Source organism: Pristis pectinata, chromosome 5 (genome assembly GCF_009764475.1).
Source record: "Pristis pectinata isolate sPriPec2 chromosome 5, sPriPec2.1.pri, whole genome shotgun sequence".
NCBI lineage: Eukaryota > Metazoa > Chordata > Chondrichthyes > Rhinopristiformes > Pristidae > Pristis > Pristis pectinata.
Window position 1 is genome coordinate 26,030,296 of NC_067409.1, and position 15,598 is coordinate 26,045,893.

General features: G+C 36.3%; 1 protein-coding gene across 1 annotated transcript in view; it reads left to right on the plus strand.

Annotated features, from left to right (window-relative positions):
* Positions 1-15,598, plus strand: part of LOC127570343 (kinesin-1 heavy chain) — an 85,877-nt gene that overhangs the window by 51,950 nt on the left and 18,329 nt on the right. The window contains exons 11-22 of the mRNA XM_052015801.1: positions 1,822-1,970; positions 2,917-3,089; positions 4,357-4,425; positions 5,028-5,234; positions 5,707-5,850; positions 7,998-8,183; positions 11,271-11,388; positions 13,244-13,305; positions 13,445-13,554; positions 14,168-14,269; positions 14,570-14,630; positions 14,751-14,822. Coding sequence (XP_051871761.1) covers positions 1,822-1,970; positions 2,917-3,089; positions 4,357-4,425; positions 5,028-5,234; positions 5,707-5,850; positions 7,998-8,183; positions 11,271-11,388; positions 13,244-13,305; positions 13,445-13,554; positions 14,168-14,269; positions 14,570-14,630; positions 14,751-14,822 — 1,453 coding nt within the window. The remainder of the gene's footprint in view (positions 1-1,821; positions 1,971-2,916; positions 3,090-4,356; positions 4,426-5,027; positions 5,235-5,706; positions 5,851-7,997; positions 8,184-11,270; positions 11,389-13,243; positions 13,306-13,444; positions 13,555-14,167; positions 14,270-14,569; positions 14,631-14,750; positions 14,823-15,598) is intronic.

Consider the following 15,598-nt stretch of genomic DNA (forward strand, 5'->3'; position numbering starts at 1 on the left):
CCAATGCAGTGGTTGTGACACAAAAAGATTATTTGACATAGAAAATTATCAACTTTGAATAACCTAGCAGGATAAAAACCTAGGATGCATTGTATCTAAACCAACCAGATAAAGCAACTCTAAGAAACTAAGGAGTTAACAGATTTACAAATCTATGGTAGTGAATCTGGTTGAAGGAAAATTTAACCTCAATGGGGTTAAGCTGCAAAACGGTTTAAAGTGCACAAATCATTAAGGTTAATACACACACCAGAAATACAAACAAAGTGCTAGGGATCATTCCTGAAGTAAGATTTTGGAAGCAGGCTGGTCAAGCTAATGTACATCCTTGGTTGTGTTGTAATCATAGTACTTTTCACATTTCTGGCCTTCGTATTACAAGTATATAAAACCACACTGGTTGAAGAAATTTCTAAGTATATTTTTATGGTTATAGTATTATTAATAATTATTAGGGATAGGGCTATCTTCACTGGGAGGCAGATGTCCAAATTTAGGTCTTTAAAGGGACTCACTAAGATGCATAGTACAGGTGTTTCTATTTGTCCAAAACTAGAAGCTATGTATATTAATTTATAAATTATTTTATAAGCAATCTAAGAATATTTCATTCAGCATGTTGGAAAAGTGGAATTTATTACTACATGTAAAGCATGGATGCCTTAAGGGGAAAGATAGACAAGTGCTTAAGAGAGCAAGGAATGGAAAATTAACTTGACAAGAGGTGAAGGAAAGATTGGAAGGAGGCTTGTGTTGAGCATAAATGTGGCCAAATGATGTGCTTTAGTGCTATAAGCTTTTTGCATATTAACCATAACACTGTACTCCAACAGGCGCATGGGGCATGCACTGCATGAAAATCATAGAGAGAAATATCTACCAAACAGATTAAAATTTCACGTTCTTGAAAACTATCAGGCCTGATGAGCATGTACTCTAGCTGCTTGCTGTAGCAAAACTTACATATTTGAAAACATGAACAACTACTTGTGTAGTATCTCTTACTGTAGTAAATGGTTACAAAGTGCTTCATGGGAATCTTGGCAAAGTTTGGTACTAAGCCATTGGAGCAAAATCTTGGTCAAAATTAGGTTTTAAGGAAAATCTTAGAGATGGAGGGATCTAGACAGCAGACAGCTTGGGCTGTGGTAACTGAGACCCAGACGATTTTGAAATGCTTTTATTCACAAATGATCATGAGTTCAGAACTGGAGCACAGAGGTCTCTGAGGGTTATAGAGTTAGAGGAGGTTTGTGATGGGCAGGGATGAAGTAATGAAGAATTTTGAAAATAAAGGTGAGAATTTTGAAATCAAGGCAGGGTTGATGGATGAATGACCTGGTGAAGTTTAGGAAACTCGCCACAAAGTTTGTGATAACCTAAGATTGGGAAGAGGGAGACTGACCAGACATGTATTAGAAGTGTGAAATCTGGAGGTAATAGATATAGATAAGGGTTTCAGCAGAAAATGAGCTGAGCAGAGGGAGAGAGTAGGGAATGTTTTTAGGGCCAAATGACCAGATTTGATGTAAATTTCTTTTAACATTGGTGAGCCTATCTGGGTTTCCAGGATGAAGGTAGGGAATGGCTGTTCTTGGTTCTTCTCTCCATTCATGCTTGTAAGTTCAAAAACAAAATGTATGGAATCTTAAATATCAGTGAGCAAAATGTAATACCTTTTCAAAATGCCCTGTGTGTATGGGTGGCTGCACTTTATCCCAAGCACAAAAAGTGATATAGCTATTTGTGTCTGTGGAATTCTGGGTTTTGATATTTCATAAAAAAACAGTTCGACAATTTAATCGTTTTTGTTTCTTACAGAGCCAAGACCATTAAGAATACTGTAACAGTTAATGTTGAGCTAACAGCAGAACAATGGAAGAAGAAATACGAGAGAGAAAAGGACAAGAACAAGACCTTGAGAAATACTATACAGTGGCTTGAAAATGAGCTCAATAGATGGCGCAAAGGTATCCAAGCTTTTCAGTTAAATTGCTATGCACCCTAATTTATTGCTTCAAAAATTGTGCTTTCCAACTTATTGTTTTGCCCTAGAATATCAATGTCATTTTGAAGTTTTGACTAGAGAGGATCTTTGCATTTCTGCATTCAGTTATAAAGTTAGCCCATTCTGATCCCAGAAAACATTGATTTTGAGAGCAATTTTTTATTACAAAATGTGAAGTTGTTGAAACTTACTTTAAATGAACAATTTTTGAGTGAGGTCATGTATTTAAGGAAATGCCATTTAAATTCATTGACTATTATTCACTGAATTATTATTTTACAAAAATGCAGAGTGCATAGACCATTAGCTTGCCTCATCCATTTGACTCTGTAATTCTATTGACTATCATTCCATCTCTTGACAAAGATGAAAATTAGAGGCCATTTCAAGAAAAAAAAATCTTTGATTTCTGAGTCTATGAAGCATCATGTTGATGATGATTATTTGGGACTCATGACAACCTAAACAAATTTAAAAAAAAAACAAGTTAAACTTCCAGATTTCAAAGAGACCATTAATGCTTCAAAAGTAGTTGTCTAGCATGCCTCTGTTGTTAACACTGCTGATAGGGTGGTGGAGGTAAATTCATTGGAGGCTTTTAAGAGGGGTTTGGATGGGCACATGAATGAGCGGAAAATGGAGGGATATGGGCATTTTGTAGGCAGGAGGGATTAGCTATGTTGACACAACATTGTGGGCTGAAGGGCCTGTTCTGTGCTGTAGTGTTCTATGATAATTAAAATTTTAAAACAATCTTTTCATCATATGAACTGCCTTGGAAGTGTTTAACCAGGATTTGGTTTTGTATGCTTGATGTTATTTACTAAAGGTACCTTTTCATCATATGAACTGCCTTGGAAGTGTTTAACCAGGACTTGGTTTTGTATGCTTGATGTTATTTACTAAAGGTGAGACTGTACCTCTAGAAGAACAGTATGACAAAGAGAAAAACAAAGAAGCACTTGAGATTGTTCTCACTAATGACAAAATAGAGGAAACTCCTACTGTCAAACTCACTGATGCAGAAAAACTGAAGATGGATTCAGAAATTTCTAAACTGTACAAGCAGCTTGATGATAAGGTATACAATGGGCTAATTCAGTCTGTTTCACCTGTCAGTGGCACTGAGAAGCCAACAGTGTGATTTTAGTTTTACTGTGAAAATGTTAGCTTTTCTGTATTGAATTATTCCTTCTGCCTCCCAATGCCCAGAAATTTCCATGGAAATATCAAACTCCTTTAACATCTGTTCAGTGATTGACTTTCATATTGAATTGGTCTTCTTACTATGGATGTTAGAGGGTCCAGCTTTAAAGATGCTTGCTCAACTATTTTCATCCATTCAATATTAAGGTGCCTGAGGGGATTAATTGTGGCCTTCGTTTAAGATGAAAAATTGTAACGTTGGACCATTATTTCTTGACAGTATCAGCTAAATGTAGTAAAGCAACTTTAATGTGGAGTCTGGTGTAAGGGGTACAGTAACTCATCAAAACTCAGTAAAAGGGAAAACCAGAATAATTGAACTTTGAGAAAGTTTGGATTGAGAAGTGATGAGAGTCAAGTTTTCAGAATAGCTTGCATAAAATGAATGTCATTAGGTTAACTTGTATTAAGATGATTAAATGAAATCAATAATATTGCATTGGAATAAGAGAAAATGCATCCTTTCCACATGAAGCTGTGGTTTACTTGTCTTCCAATTTAGTACACTGGTCAAGATGTAGTCTCTCAATTATGGAAACCAAATGCAGAATTAGGTGATTGTTTTGCAGAACACCTTTGTTCAATCTGCAAGGGGATCCTGAACCTGTCACATTAATTCTCCATCCCATTCTCACTCTAACCTCCATCTGTGGCCTATTAAATTATTCCAATGAAGCTCAACACATGCTTGGGGGGAGAAAGCACATCCTCTTTAAGTCCCTTCTAGACTCAACATTGAGAACAATTTCAAATAATCATCCATTCCAGTTTTGTATCTAGTATTTCCAGCATTATTTTATTTCCTGTCTCCTCTTTCGGTAATTTCAAATTTCATTCATCTCCTCCTGTTTATACATCTAAAACACAGATGTGAAACAAAATTGGCTCATGAATGGTTGGTTATTTTGTTCTGTTCTTCGAGAAGCCAGGATATTGCACATGTTGGAAATCAGAAATAAAAACAGAAAATGTTGAAAATACTCAGACAGTATCTATGGTAGGAAATAGTTAACATTTCACCAGTAGCCTTTTATGAGCACACAATACTGTCATAATACTTCAGACTGTAAAGGAAATATTTGATATGTTAGTCTTGCTGATGAATCAATAACTGCAGAATATTTTTATAATTCTGATTGTAGGATGAAGAGATCAACCAGCAAAGCCAGCTGGTGGAAAAACTTAAGCATCAAATGTTGGATCAGGAAGAAGTAAGTTTGAACCATCAGCATAATTATGTTTACATAGTTGCACTAGATGGGCACTGCTTGTTTCTTGTGCATTGATATCTTTACTGATTGCCTTTTCTTTAAAATCAACATGGGCAGTTGTTTATCACTAAGCTTATTCAATCATGGAACACCATTCCTATTTGGTCTCGCGGACATTTTTTAAACTGATTCGTATTTGGTCTCACGTACATTTTTTTAAACAGAGCACTATGCATGCAACCAGTGATTCTGAAAGTTCAGTATTTTTTCTGCTTCCTGACTCTGGGTTATTTAGGCCATTTGTGGTGCTACTACAACCCTATTTACTCATTTTTGCAGGCAAAGTTGGAACAGATTGGAAATTATACTGGGGACATCATAGCTGCTTTGGTATAATGGCACATAAGTACATTAAATTATTAGGAAATTTTAAATGTATCTGAATGTCATGAGAAATTATATTTTGGGAGTAAAACATCTTGTATTGCAGTCAATTGTTTTTCAACATGAATTTTTGAAATCATGTACCTTTTATAGCTTAGAGCAGGCTGTATATTTAAAAAAAAGTAATTGGTGGTGTTGATTTGCACATCATTACACAGCTTCTAGCATCCACCAGACGAGATCAAGATAACATGCAATCAGAGCTGAATCGCCTGCAGGCTGAGAATGATGCCTCCAAAGAGGAAGTGAAGGAAGTGTTGCAAGCCTTGGAAGAACTTGCAGTAAACTATGACCAGAAATCACAAGAAGTTGAGGACAAAACAAGGGAATTTGAGTTACTAAGTGATGAACTGGGTCAAAAATCGGTAAGAATGGTTGCAAGGTTTCTAAAGTTGTGTATGTGTTAAAATACCAAGACTGATAATACAATAAAGATGAAAATTCTATGCTGAATAATTGTCATAAAACTTTTATGCCATGACAGGGTATTTCTCCGAGTTTAAGTAGCCACCATACAAATTAAAGCAACTTTTGTTCATTCTCAGTTTGAACATAGAACACTACAGCACAGTACAGGCCCTTTGGCCCACAATGTTATGTCGACATTTTATCCTGCTCTAAGATCTATCTAACCCTTCCCTCCCACGTAGCCCCCTATTTTTCTATCATTCATGTGTCTATCTAAGAGTCTCTTAAATGTCCCTAATGTATCTGCCCCCACAACCTCTGCAGGCAGCAGCGCGTTGGCTTAGCTTTGTGTTTTTTTTTAAAGCTTGGTTAGTTCATTTTGCATTTTAAGTCTCCTGTTTTTATATTGATCTAATTATGATATTGCAGGCTACATTGACGTCAATTGATGCTGAGTTGCAAAAACTGAAGGAAATGACCAATCATCAGAAAAAACGAGTGACTGAAATGATGACATCATTGTTAAAGGATCTTGCAGAAATTGGAATTGCAGTTGGAAACAATGATGTTAAGGTAGGCATACAATCTGGAAAGTTGGCTTTCAGGCAGTGACTGGTGACCAAAGAGTTCTGATTGGTTATATGGACATCAGTTTTTTTTACTTCTGCCTTTAAGAATTTGAGAATGAAATCTTGCTGCTCAAATATTCAGGTTCAAAGCTTCTGAAAGCATTGTCTTATTATGTCATTTAGTTTTGGAACTGACATTGTACTGGATAGTACTGATTTTATTTTCCTTGCCATGAGGTCCAATCACATAAACCATAGCCCCCAATGTTTCTAAAACAGAAGCAGAAAATGCTGGAAGTACGTAGCGCGTTAGAAACAGAGTTAACATTTCGGGTCAGACCTGTTCTAATGAAGGGTCTTTGATGTGAAACAGTAACTCTTATTTTGCTTCCCACAGATGTGGCCTGACATGCTGAGTATTTATATTATGTTCTTAATTGGGTAGTTGAGAATTCCATTTGGTTAATGTTGATAAAGAACACATTTTCATCAACATTTATTTTGCTTGATAATGTAGATTTTTTTTAATTGGGATAAATGAGCCCATTGTTTAGTCTGTAAATGGATGAGCTGACATGGTTTTGATCTCTGAATTACTATATAGAATGAAAAGTTGATATGAAGTTGAAGATTACAGTATATGTTCAAAGTTCAAATTCCTCCTATTAATATTCTTCTATTTTAAAAGAACTTTGCCACAATTTGGATTATCTAAAAAAAAACTTAGTTTATTCAAGTTTGTTAATACTTCAGATTATCCAAGAAGTCTTGAAATAAATTCAATACTAATACCAAAATCTTGCCTATTTGAAAATAGTTTGAAGTTTGAAATATGTGCATGAATCTTGAAGGTTTTTTAACATTGGCATATTTGCCTTTTGAAAGCAGAACAATGCAAGGTTCAAAAGAAACTAATCAACCTACAAGCTTTAGACTTAAGCAGCCTTCCAGATGTTATTTAGTTTCCATCATGTAGAGATTAATAAGTTGCTTACTTTTTTGAGATAATGATGGAAGGGCAGCAAAATTATGTGGACTGCATATTTAAGGGTTTAAAAAAACACCCACTGAAGAGCTATTGGCTTCTCATTCAGTGCCAGATTTTGTTGGCTGACGTTGGTAAAGATTATTACTCGTGGGCATTAGATAGCTATGTCGTGTAATTTTTAAAGAAAGTTATAATCTTCAATTGAACATCCATTCTAAATGTATACTGAGATGTTCTAGCTACATTGAAATGCTGTTATTTCTTCAATTGTTAATCAACCTGATGCATAGCTGTTATATAGGCTCCCATATTCCTAGAGGAGTGTGACGTAGATTCTCCAGAGTCCCATGATACCATAAAAGGTTAAATTATGAGGACATGTTGTATAAACTTTGCATGTATTCTTTGCAGCTGAGTTCAGTAAGTTTTAGGATTCACCAAAAAAGATAGCAAAGCTTACTTGCTCCGGAAGTGGGGCTGTGGGGTAGAATTCAGAATGAGGGCATGATGGTAAAATTAGCGCCAATTAATTAAGAGTGCGGTTAGGAAACAAGTTTTGCTTAGAGGATGCAGAGGAAGGCACAGTCAGTTTTAGTATTTGCATTGATTTGCATCAGGTAAAGTTACCAGGAAAAAGAGGCAAAGTTGGAACAGTAGAATTGAAGTGCAGATTGGCTTTGAATTGGTTGCCACTGGAGGATAGAGGGGCAGAATGGCCTAATCCTCAGAAGAGTAGGTGCCTTGCAAATGCTTTATTTGGTAATAAGTTGTCAAATCATTGCTGAAAAGATCTAGAAAATGAGTTTTGCTATTGAGTAATATTAAACAAGTCTCATTAAACAATTATGTCACTCAGATTCTACAACCCTCTTATCAGCTCTTCCAACATGTGCCTCATTCATATTTTGTTCGAGAACATTAAAATCTTAGCCTACATGAAAAGCGCTATATAAATCAGGTAGTGTGAATTCTCCCAATAGAATGAACTATAAAACTGTTTCATGTACAAATGGCATCCTGAAAAACTTCTAGCTGCAATTTGTTGAATTATTTTTGTATTACAGTAATTTACATCAGTTATTAATGCATGGAATAATCTGTTTATCTGGGAGCAGTGCTGACAATGTGACAAGTTACATGAATGTAAATGTATTTCTCCACAGCCTGAAGGAAGTGGCCTTCTGGATGAGGAATTTACAGTGGCACGGCTGTACATTAGTAAAATGAAATCTGAAGTGAAGACCATGGTAAAACGCTGCAAGCAGTTGGAGAGTACGCAAGTTGATAGTAACCAGAAATTAGAAGAGAATGAAAAGGAACTGGCAGCTTGTCAACTTCGCATCTCTCAGGTAATTGATGGAATAATTCAAGGATGACTAGTTAATTTTATATCTTATAAGCAATAATTTGTCCAAATGGATGGTAAAAGAAAGCATTTTTGTAGAACTTATCAAATCCCTCTGTTTTAATCAGCTTGATCAATAATTTGAGCAGTGAATCTGTTCACTTTGTTTATATCAGGGCTAGAACTCAACTCTCTTAGACTTCTCAATGCGAGGGCATATCAATTAGAAAGTAACTATCCTGTAAGCAAGTATTGTCAAGATACATGGGGCACGTTGAGTACATAGTACTTCAACAAAATGATTATAATTAGTGCATTCGGTCTACGTCCTGTCAATTTTTTCTGTTTTGGCCTTTTGAAATTTCCAGCATTTATTTTAATCCATTGATTGGCAAAAACATGTCACTTTTAAACTCTGATAATCCATCATAAAGCAGAATTACAGCGTGAACACATGTCACATTGGGTTCTCAAGTTCCAGTTGATGCCTTGATTCAAATAAGTTTAAGTTATAAGATTCTCTTTTCCCTCATTATCTTTTGTCCTCATAAGATAGTGAAAATGCTAGTTAAATGTATCCATTGAAGCTTGGTGTTGGCAGTCAATGAAAGGAAATGATGTTTAAAAAAGAAAGTTAAGGTTTCCTAATCATTTTTGTTTTAACGCCAGGTTGAAACCTATACAGATTTAGCCAGACCTCCCAGGTTCAGTCAATGGTATCTGTCAACTTGGAGACATACTTCAGGAAAAACTTGCATTGCTTTTGAGAGTGTTACTCCATTCTTCTGTTCTTGTAGCCAGTCCCTCTGGGTCAAGGATGACTTGCTTCCACCCCAGTCCTGTGTGTTCTGAGGTGGTGGTTGAGGTCAAGGTGGAACCTGCACACTGATTATGTGGGTAGTTTGGGAGATTGTTTATTGCTTCTGGTCCTTCAATGATCTCCTGATAAGCATACTAAAGGTTCTCATGGGCCTGGGGTTCCTATGAAGGAGGCATTGAAAATGTCCTTGAATCTTTTTCTCTTGATCTCTTGCCATGGCAGAGCATGGAATAGTGTTTGATACATTTGACTGAGTAATTAGGGCCACAATGCTGAGAATGATGGTTTAGAAAAGGACATCAATATTGATTCGCTTATCCTGCCAAAGAATTTGGAAGATTTTATAGAGACAGCATTACTGGCATCATCCAGTGATGATATGTTTGCTGTTGGTGTTCCTTTGTTTTAGAAGCATACAGAAGGGCAGAGATCACTGCTGCCTGGTGAACCATGAGCTTTATGGCAGGTTTAAGTCTTGATCTATGGTGGCTCACTTCAGATGGTGAATTGCCATGTCCTCCAGCAACATACACAAAATGCTGGAGGAACTCGGGAGGTCAGGCAGTGTCATGTGCCTGGCATCTCTCACCATGTTCTCCAGTTGTTTTAGGCACATGGTATTGCTCAAAGTATGATGGAATGTGAATGTAAATTCCATGACAGGTTCAGCATCAGTGTGAATTTTTTTAATCAAACAACTTGCTCTTGTACTGTGTTTCCAATCTGCTGGTACATCTGACTTTAAAAACTGTAGATAATAACATGCCCACTTAGTGGAGAAATGCAACAGTCTAATAGGAGAAGACAACTTTTTATGCAAATTGGAATATAGCTTAAAGTATTATTAACATATGTCAACTTTCTGGTTGTCAAATTAAAACTGACCTTAAGACTAAATATGTTCAATTGGGCAGCTGAAGCAAGACATAGAGGCTGTTTGAGAAGTTTTCTTTATGGGTCCGGGAAGAGTGGGGGTGCTTTATGGGTCTCAAAAGTCATAGTTGCCTCTCGGGCTCTTCCTCCTCAGCTCCCCAATGAAATAATTTGTGCAGTTTTTCCACTGTTCATTTAGTGGGTTGTACCATGGCTGTTAATCTGCATGATGCCACGATTGGTGTAGAAAGTGGCTTAGTCACCAGACTGTTATATACTTTGATCTTTTCCCAAAATGTTGCAATGGAACAATGAATACTGTTCTGACATTAAGAAATAACCTAACTGACAATGATGAGAGGCATAGATGGGGTAGATGATCAGTCTCTTTTTCCCAAAATGGAAATGTCAAATACTAGAGAGCATGGGTTTAAGGTGGGAGGGGAAAAGATTAAAGGAGATTTACGAAGCAATTTTATTTTTCAGATAGTGAGTGGTAGGTGTCTGGAATGTGCTGCCAGGGGAGGTGGTAGAAGCATACAAGATAGTAACGTTTAAGAGGCATTTAGACATGCACGTGAACAGGCAGAGAATGGAGGGATATAGACTCTGCAGGCAGATGAGATTAGTTAAATTTTTTGTTAAGCTTGGCACAGATGTCGTAGACCAAGGAGCCTGTTCCCATGTTGTACTGTTCTATGTAATAGAGCAAGCATTTCTGTATCTTTGGTCTTAGAAATCTATTGTAGATAATAAAATTACTACATGGGCATTTTTAGAATTACCACTTATTGCCCTTCAACCACTTGGGTTGCTTCTATCCATTTACTGTTGTTCTTCCCCTCTATCGCTTGCCAACAAAATTTATTATTGATTATTGTAATTCTCTCTCTGTCTTTTCAAACCATAGGATCGTAGTGCACAGAAAAGGGCTCCATTTGGTCTACCTCATCCAGGCTGACTGTGATGTTTATCTACTCAAATCCCATTTGCCTACATTATCTCTCTATACCTTTTCTAAGTACCTGTCCAAATGCCTTTTAAACATTGTAATTGCATTTGCCTCTACTTCCTCCCCTGGCAGCTCATACCAGATATTCACCACCCTCTGTGTGGGGGTTGGGATCTTTACACTTGAATCTCCTTTTTAAATTTCTCCCATCTCTCACTTTAAAGCTATGCCTTCTAGATCTAGACTCCCCTTCGCTGGAAAGAAAAACTCTGGATACCTTTTAAAAGTTAACTATTAAAAGATAAAATAACATTTAATAAAAATATCCTAAAAAGGAAATGCGTCTGAATCGGTAGCATTATTTTTCTTTGCAGTATGGCAACAGCAATTTACATTGGGTTTTACATTCAAGTTAAACCAGATTTTTTAAAAATTAATGATCCTAGCATGAAGCAAAGATCAAGTCACTCACGGAATACCTGCAAAATGTTGAGCACAAAAAGCGGCATCTAGAAGAATCTGTTGATTCACTGAATGAAGATCTGGTCAAGCTTCAAGCACAAGGTATGTGCAAGATTCACAGCTTTCGGGTTTTTAGTGAATTACTTAATGTTTTTTCCAGACACAAACTTCATATCCTCCTAACAAAAAAAAGGATTTTGGGTTTAACTATAGAACTAATGTTCTAATGTAGGAAATGTTGTTGAATCTATAATTAATGTTTATTAATTTGGAATAGTTTTACAGTCTAAAATTTGGTGAAAGAAAAAATGAATGCAGGGAGTGAAATAAAATGCTTTTCATGTGCCTTGACTGAAATTAGTAATATGTTAGAACATAACATAAGGATTAGGAATAAGAGCAGGCCATCATTCATCAAGTCATTGGATAACCTTTTACCTCTGCCATTTTCCTGTATGTCCCTTGATTCCCTTCATGTCCGGAAATCTAGTGATCACTGTTGGGTGAACTTAAAGACTGAACCTCCAGAGCCCTATGGGGTAGAGAATTCCAAAGATTCACCACCCTCTGAAGAAATTTCTCCTCACTTTGGTCCTACATGACCTACCATATCCTGAAATAAAACTTATATTGTATCTACTTGTCTCTGCATCTCTCATGTCATTGTATGTGAAATATCTGGGCTAATTATCACATTGGAGTCCAGGGTTAGAGGCGTGCAAAATTGCACTTATAGAGGGGATATGTGAATGCATGTGTGTGTATATACGTACATACGTGTGTGTATACATAATACATTTTCTTTCAATGGGGGATGGGGTGAGATGAGATAGTGGTTTGTTAGGCAGGTGGAAGCAAACGGGTAAGTAAAGTTGTCCTCCCTTCTCTTGTTGAAACCGCTTCAGAAGAAGATTTCAACTGGCTGGTGAATTAAATGACTTTGGGCTTGATGCCAGAGCTGAGAGACATAGTTGTACAGTGCAAAAATGGTCCCTTTGGTCCAGCACGTCTGTGCCAACCTTTTTGCTCTTGTTCTATGCCTTGCCTATTTAAGTGTCTGTCTAAATTCCTCTTAAAGGTAGTAATTGTATCTAATTCCAGCACTGCTTCTGGCAGCATGCTCCAGATATCAATCATTGTGTGTGTGTATAATAAAAATACAACTCACCCCCCAGATCTCCTTTAAAACTCTTCCTCTCACAAACTTATGTCCTCTTGTTTTTTGATACCTCTAGCATGGGAAAATGATTTTGACCATCTACCCTGTCTGTGAATCTCATAATCCTATATACTTCCATCAGGTCATCCATCGGCCTCCTTTGTTCCAAGGAAAATGTGCCCAGCCAATACAATCTCTCCCCATAACTAAAGTCCTCGAACCTAAGCAACATCCTGGTGAATCTCCTTTGCACTTTCTCCTTTGCCATCACATCCTTTGTGTAGTGTGACCAGAACAGTATTTACAAGTGCAGCCTAACCACTGTTTTGTAAAGTTGTAAAATAACACGCAACTCTTATATTCTGTGCCCTGACCTATGAAGGCAAGCGTGCCATATGCTGCCTTCACCACCCCATTGACCCATGTTGCCACTTTCAGGGAACTTATGGACTTGAACTCCTACTTTCATCACCATTCCTTAGTGCACTGCCACTTACTGTGCACGTCCTATCCCCACTGGACTTTGCAAAATGCATCGTCAAATGTCATATTATTGAGTTGGGAGCAAGCTAACTAAGTTTTCCAGAAAATGAAGTTTACTTCATTGCAGTGTGAAATAGGCCACAGACCATCACAAAATTCTGATCTTTAGTTTGGTATAAGTATATCTTGACATTTGATGATGTGCATTAAGTTTGTGGGATTAATTTTTTTAAATAGCTTGATAAATTCAGATTACAAACTAAATAGTAATGTAGAGATTTTGGAAAATGCCTAATGATATTTATTAATTCATAGAAAAAGTACATGAAATGGAAAAGGAGCACTTGAACAAAGTACAGACTGCAAATGAAGTGAAGGTAACACCACTGAAACTGAGACTTACTTTTCAAATTTTTTTGTCCTTAAAAAAGCTTTGTGGTACTTTGCAGCTCTACTTGTTCATTATTCAGATTTAGACGTGTATATAATTCATATCTGTTAATTTGTGCATTATAGCAAGCTGTAGAGCAACAAATGCAGAGCCACCGTGAGGCGCACCAAAAACAGATCAGCAGTCTAAGGGATGAGATTGAAAAGAAGGAGAAGCTCATCACCGACCTTCAAGAGTATGTTTTAGAAGTTAAATCACTTTTTATTGCACATTATATTTAAACAAAGACTTGATTGGAAGATTTTTGTGTGTTTTTTAAAAAAAGTTGTTGTTGTTCTGCATTTAAATTTCCTTCAGTAACTTTCCTAATCCATGGTATCATTTGGTAAACTTTTCACTAATTAAAACTGAATAATATTTTGGGAAAACATGCAATGCAATTTTGACATCTTTAGTCTTTGCCTCTTAGCTTGATGTCAGCCAATAGCATTTAAACTTGTTGGATAAATCTTACAACTCTGTTTGCACCTGTTTAAATGAGGGAAAAAAAAATTCTAGTAGTACAATAAGATAATTGATTCATGTGCCAGACCCTACGTGGTGCCCAAGAAATGCACTGTTAGCTGAGATTTTAAACATCCTGGCTGCTGAATTATTGATAGAATAACTATTTTCTTAAATATTTTTTTAATTTCATTGTTAGGGGTACACAAGTGGGGAGGGGCTGTATATTCTTCAGACATAAGCATTTGCTATTTAAGCCCAAATCGTAGCTAATAAATTAATACCAATGTTTACTGCTTTAAGTAAAGTGAACTGAATTTATGTCTCTTTCCAATTTGATACAGCCAAAATCAGAAAATGATGCTGGAGCAGGAGCGGCTACATGTAGAACATGAAAAGCTAAAAACTGTGGATCAGGAAAAAAGCCGTAAATTACATGAATTAACGTAAGTATTGAGGTGGAGTGGATTAGTTATATATCTCTCAATTACAATATGACTGATTTGCAATACATGCTGAAAAATATTCTTAGAAGTTGCAACTCCTGTGTTGTAATATTGATGCTAAATTATCACGACAATTTATAGTACATGGACTACTTAATAGGTTATTAGGTACCAAAAATCTCAGTCACATCTCTATTTATAGAAATGGGAATTAGATTTGGTATTTGAAAGTCCATGTAACATGTCATCATTTGTGTGATCATCATACTTATTCTAAATAAAACATTGTACTGCTTTTAGCATTATGCAGGATCGGCGAGAGCAAGCAAGGCAGGACCTCAAAGGACTGGAAGAGACTGTGGTAAGTGAAATTAAAGATGTTCTTTTTGGGTTTTGCAGAATGAATTTTTTAAATATTCCTTTATTCAATAAAATTATTGTGGACAAATTCATTGTTGCATTCTTATGTTTATTTCTTTAGGCAAAAGAGCTCCAGACACTCCATAATCTCAGGAAGCTGTTTGTTCAAGATTTGGCCACTAGAGTCAAAAAGGTATGCAAATAGTTATCTTGTCTCTAGGCAATGTCTGTATGTGATTGGAACATGATGGGAATCCAAACTAGAAGCATTTGATTTATTTGTCAATTGGACTTCAGCATTTGGATCCAAACTTACTGAAGCATGTTTACTAGAAATCTTATAGACTTGGTGTTTGTATTTATGTTTAGGGCAAAAAGCTGCAGTTATTTGCAATCTAAAACAGAAATAGAAAATGCTGGTAGTGTTCAGCAGGTCAAACTTTGATCTGAAATGTTGACAGATTTGCTGCTTGACCTGTTAAGTGATTCCTGCATTTTCTGTGCTTGTGTTTGTATGTTGCTTTATTACAAATTCAGGATATTCTAAATACTATAGATTTAATATATTAGTCTTGAGTTACAGTTACTATTGTGCAGGCTAATGCAGAATGCACACAGAAGGTCCTACAAAGTACAGATATGGTTTAATTGAACATTACCTTTGTGAAATAAGTTATGAAATAATAAGTAATAAAATCAGCACCATATAAAATTATAAGTCCAAATTTAAAAATATCAATAGTTCCTAAAAGGGTGACTCTTGAAACTTGTGCAGTGAAAGATTTAAATTTGGTGATCCCAAGAAAACTTATGACAATCATTTTCTGGAAACCATTTCCCCCTTGCGCCATTAATAAAACTGAAGAAGCTCACTGACTTGTCGCTGCACCTGTCCCTGATGGCTTGCTTAAGATGGCACTATCATGTGGACTTTTCAATGTTAGCTGCACCCAATGACCCTGATTTCTC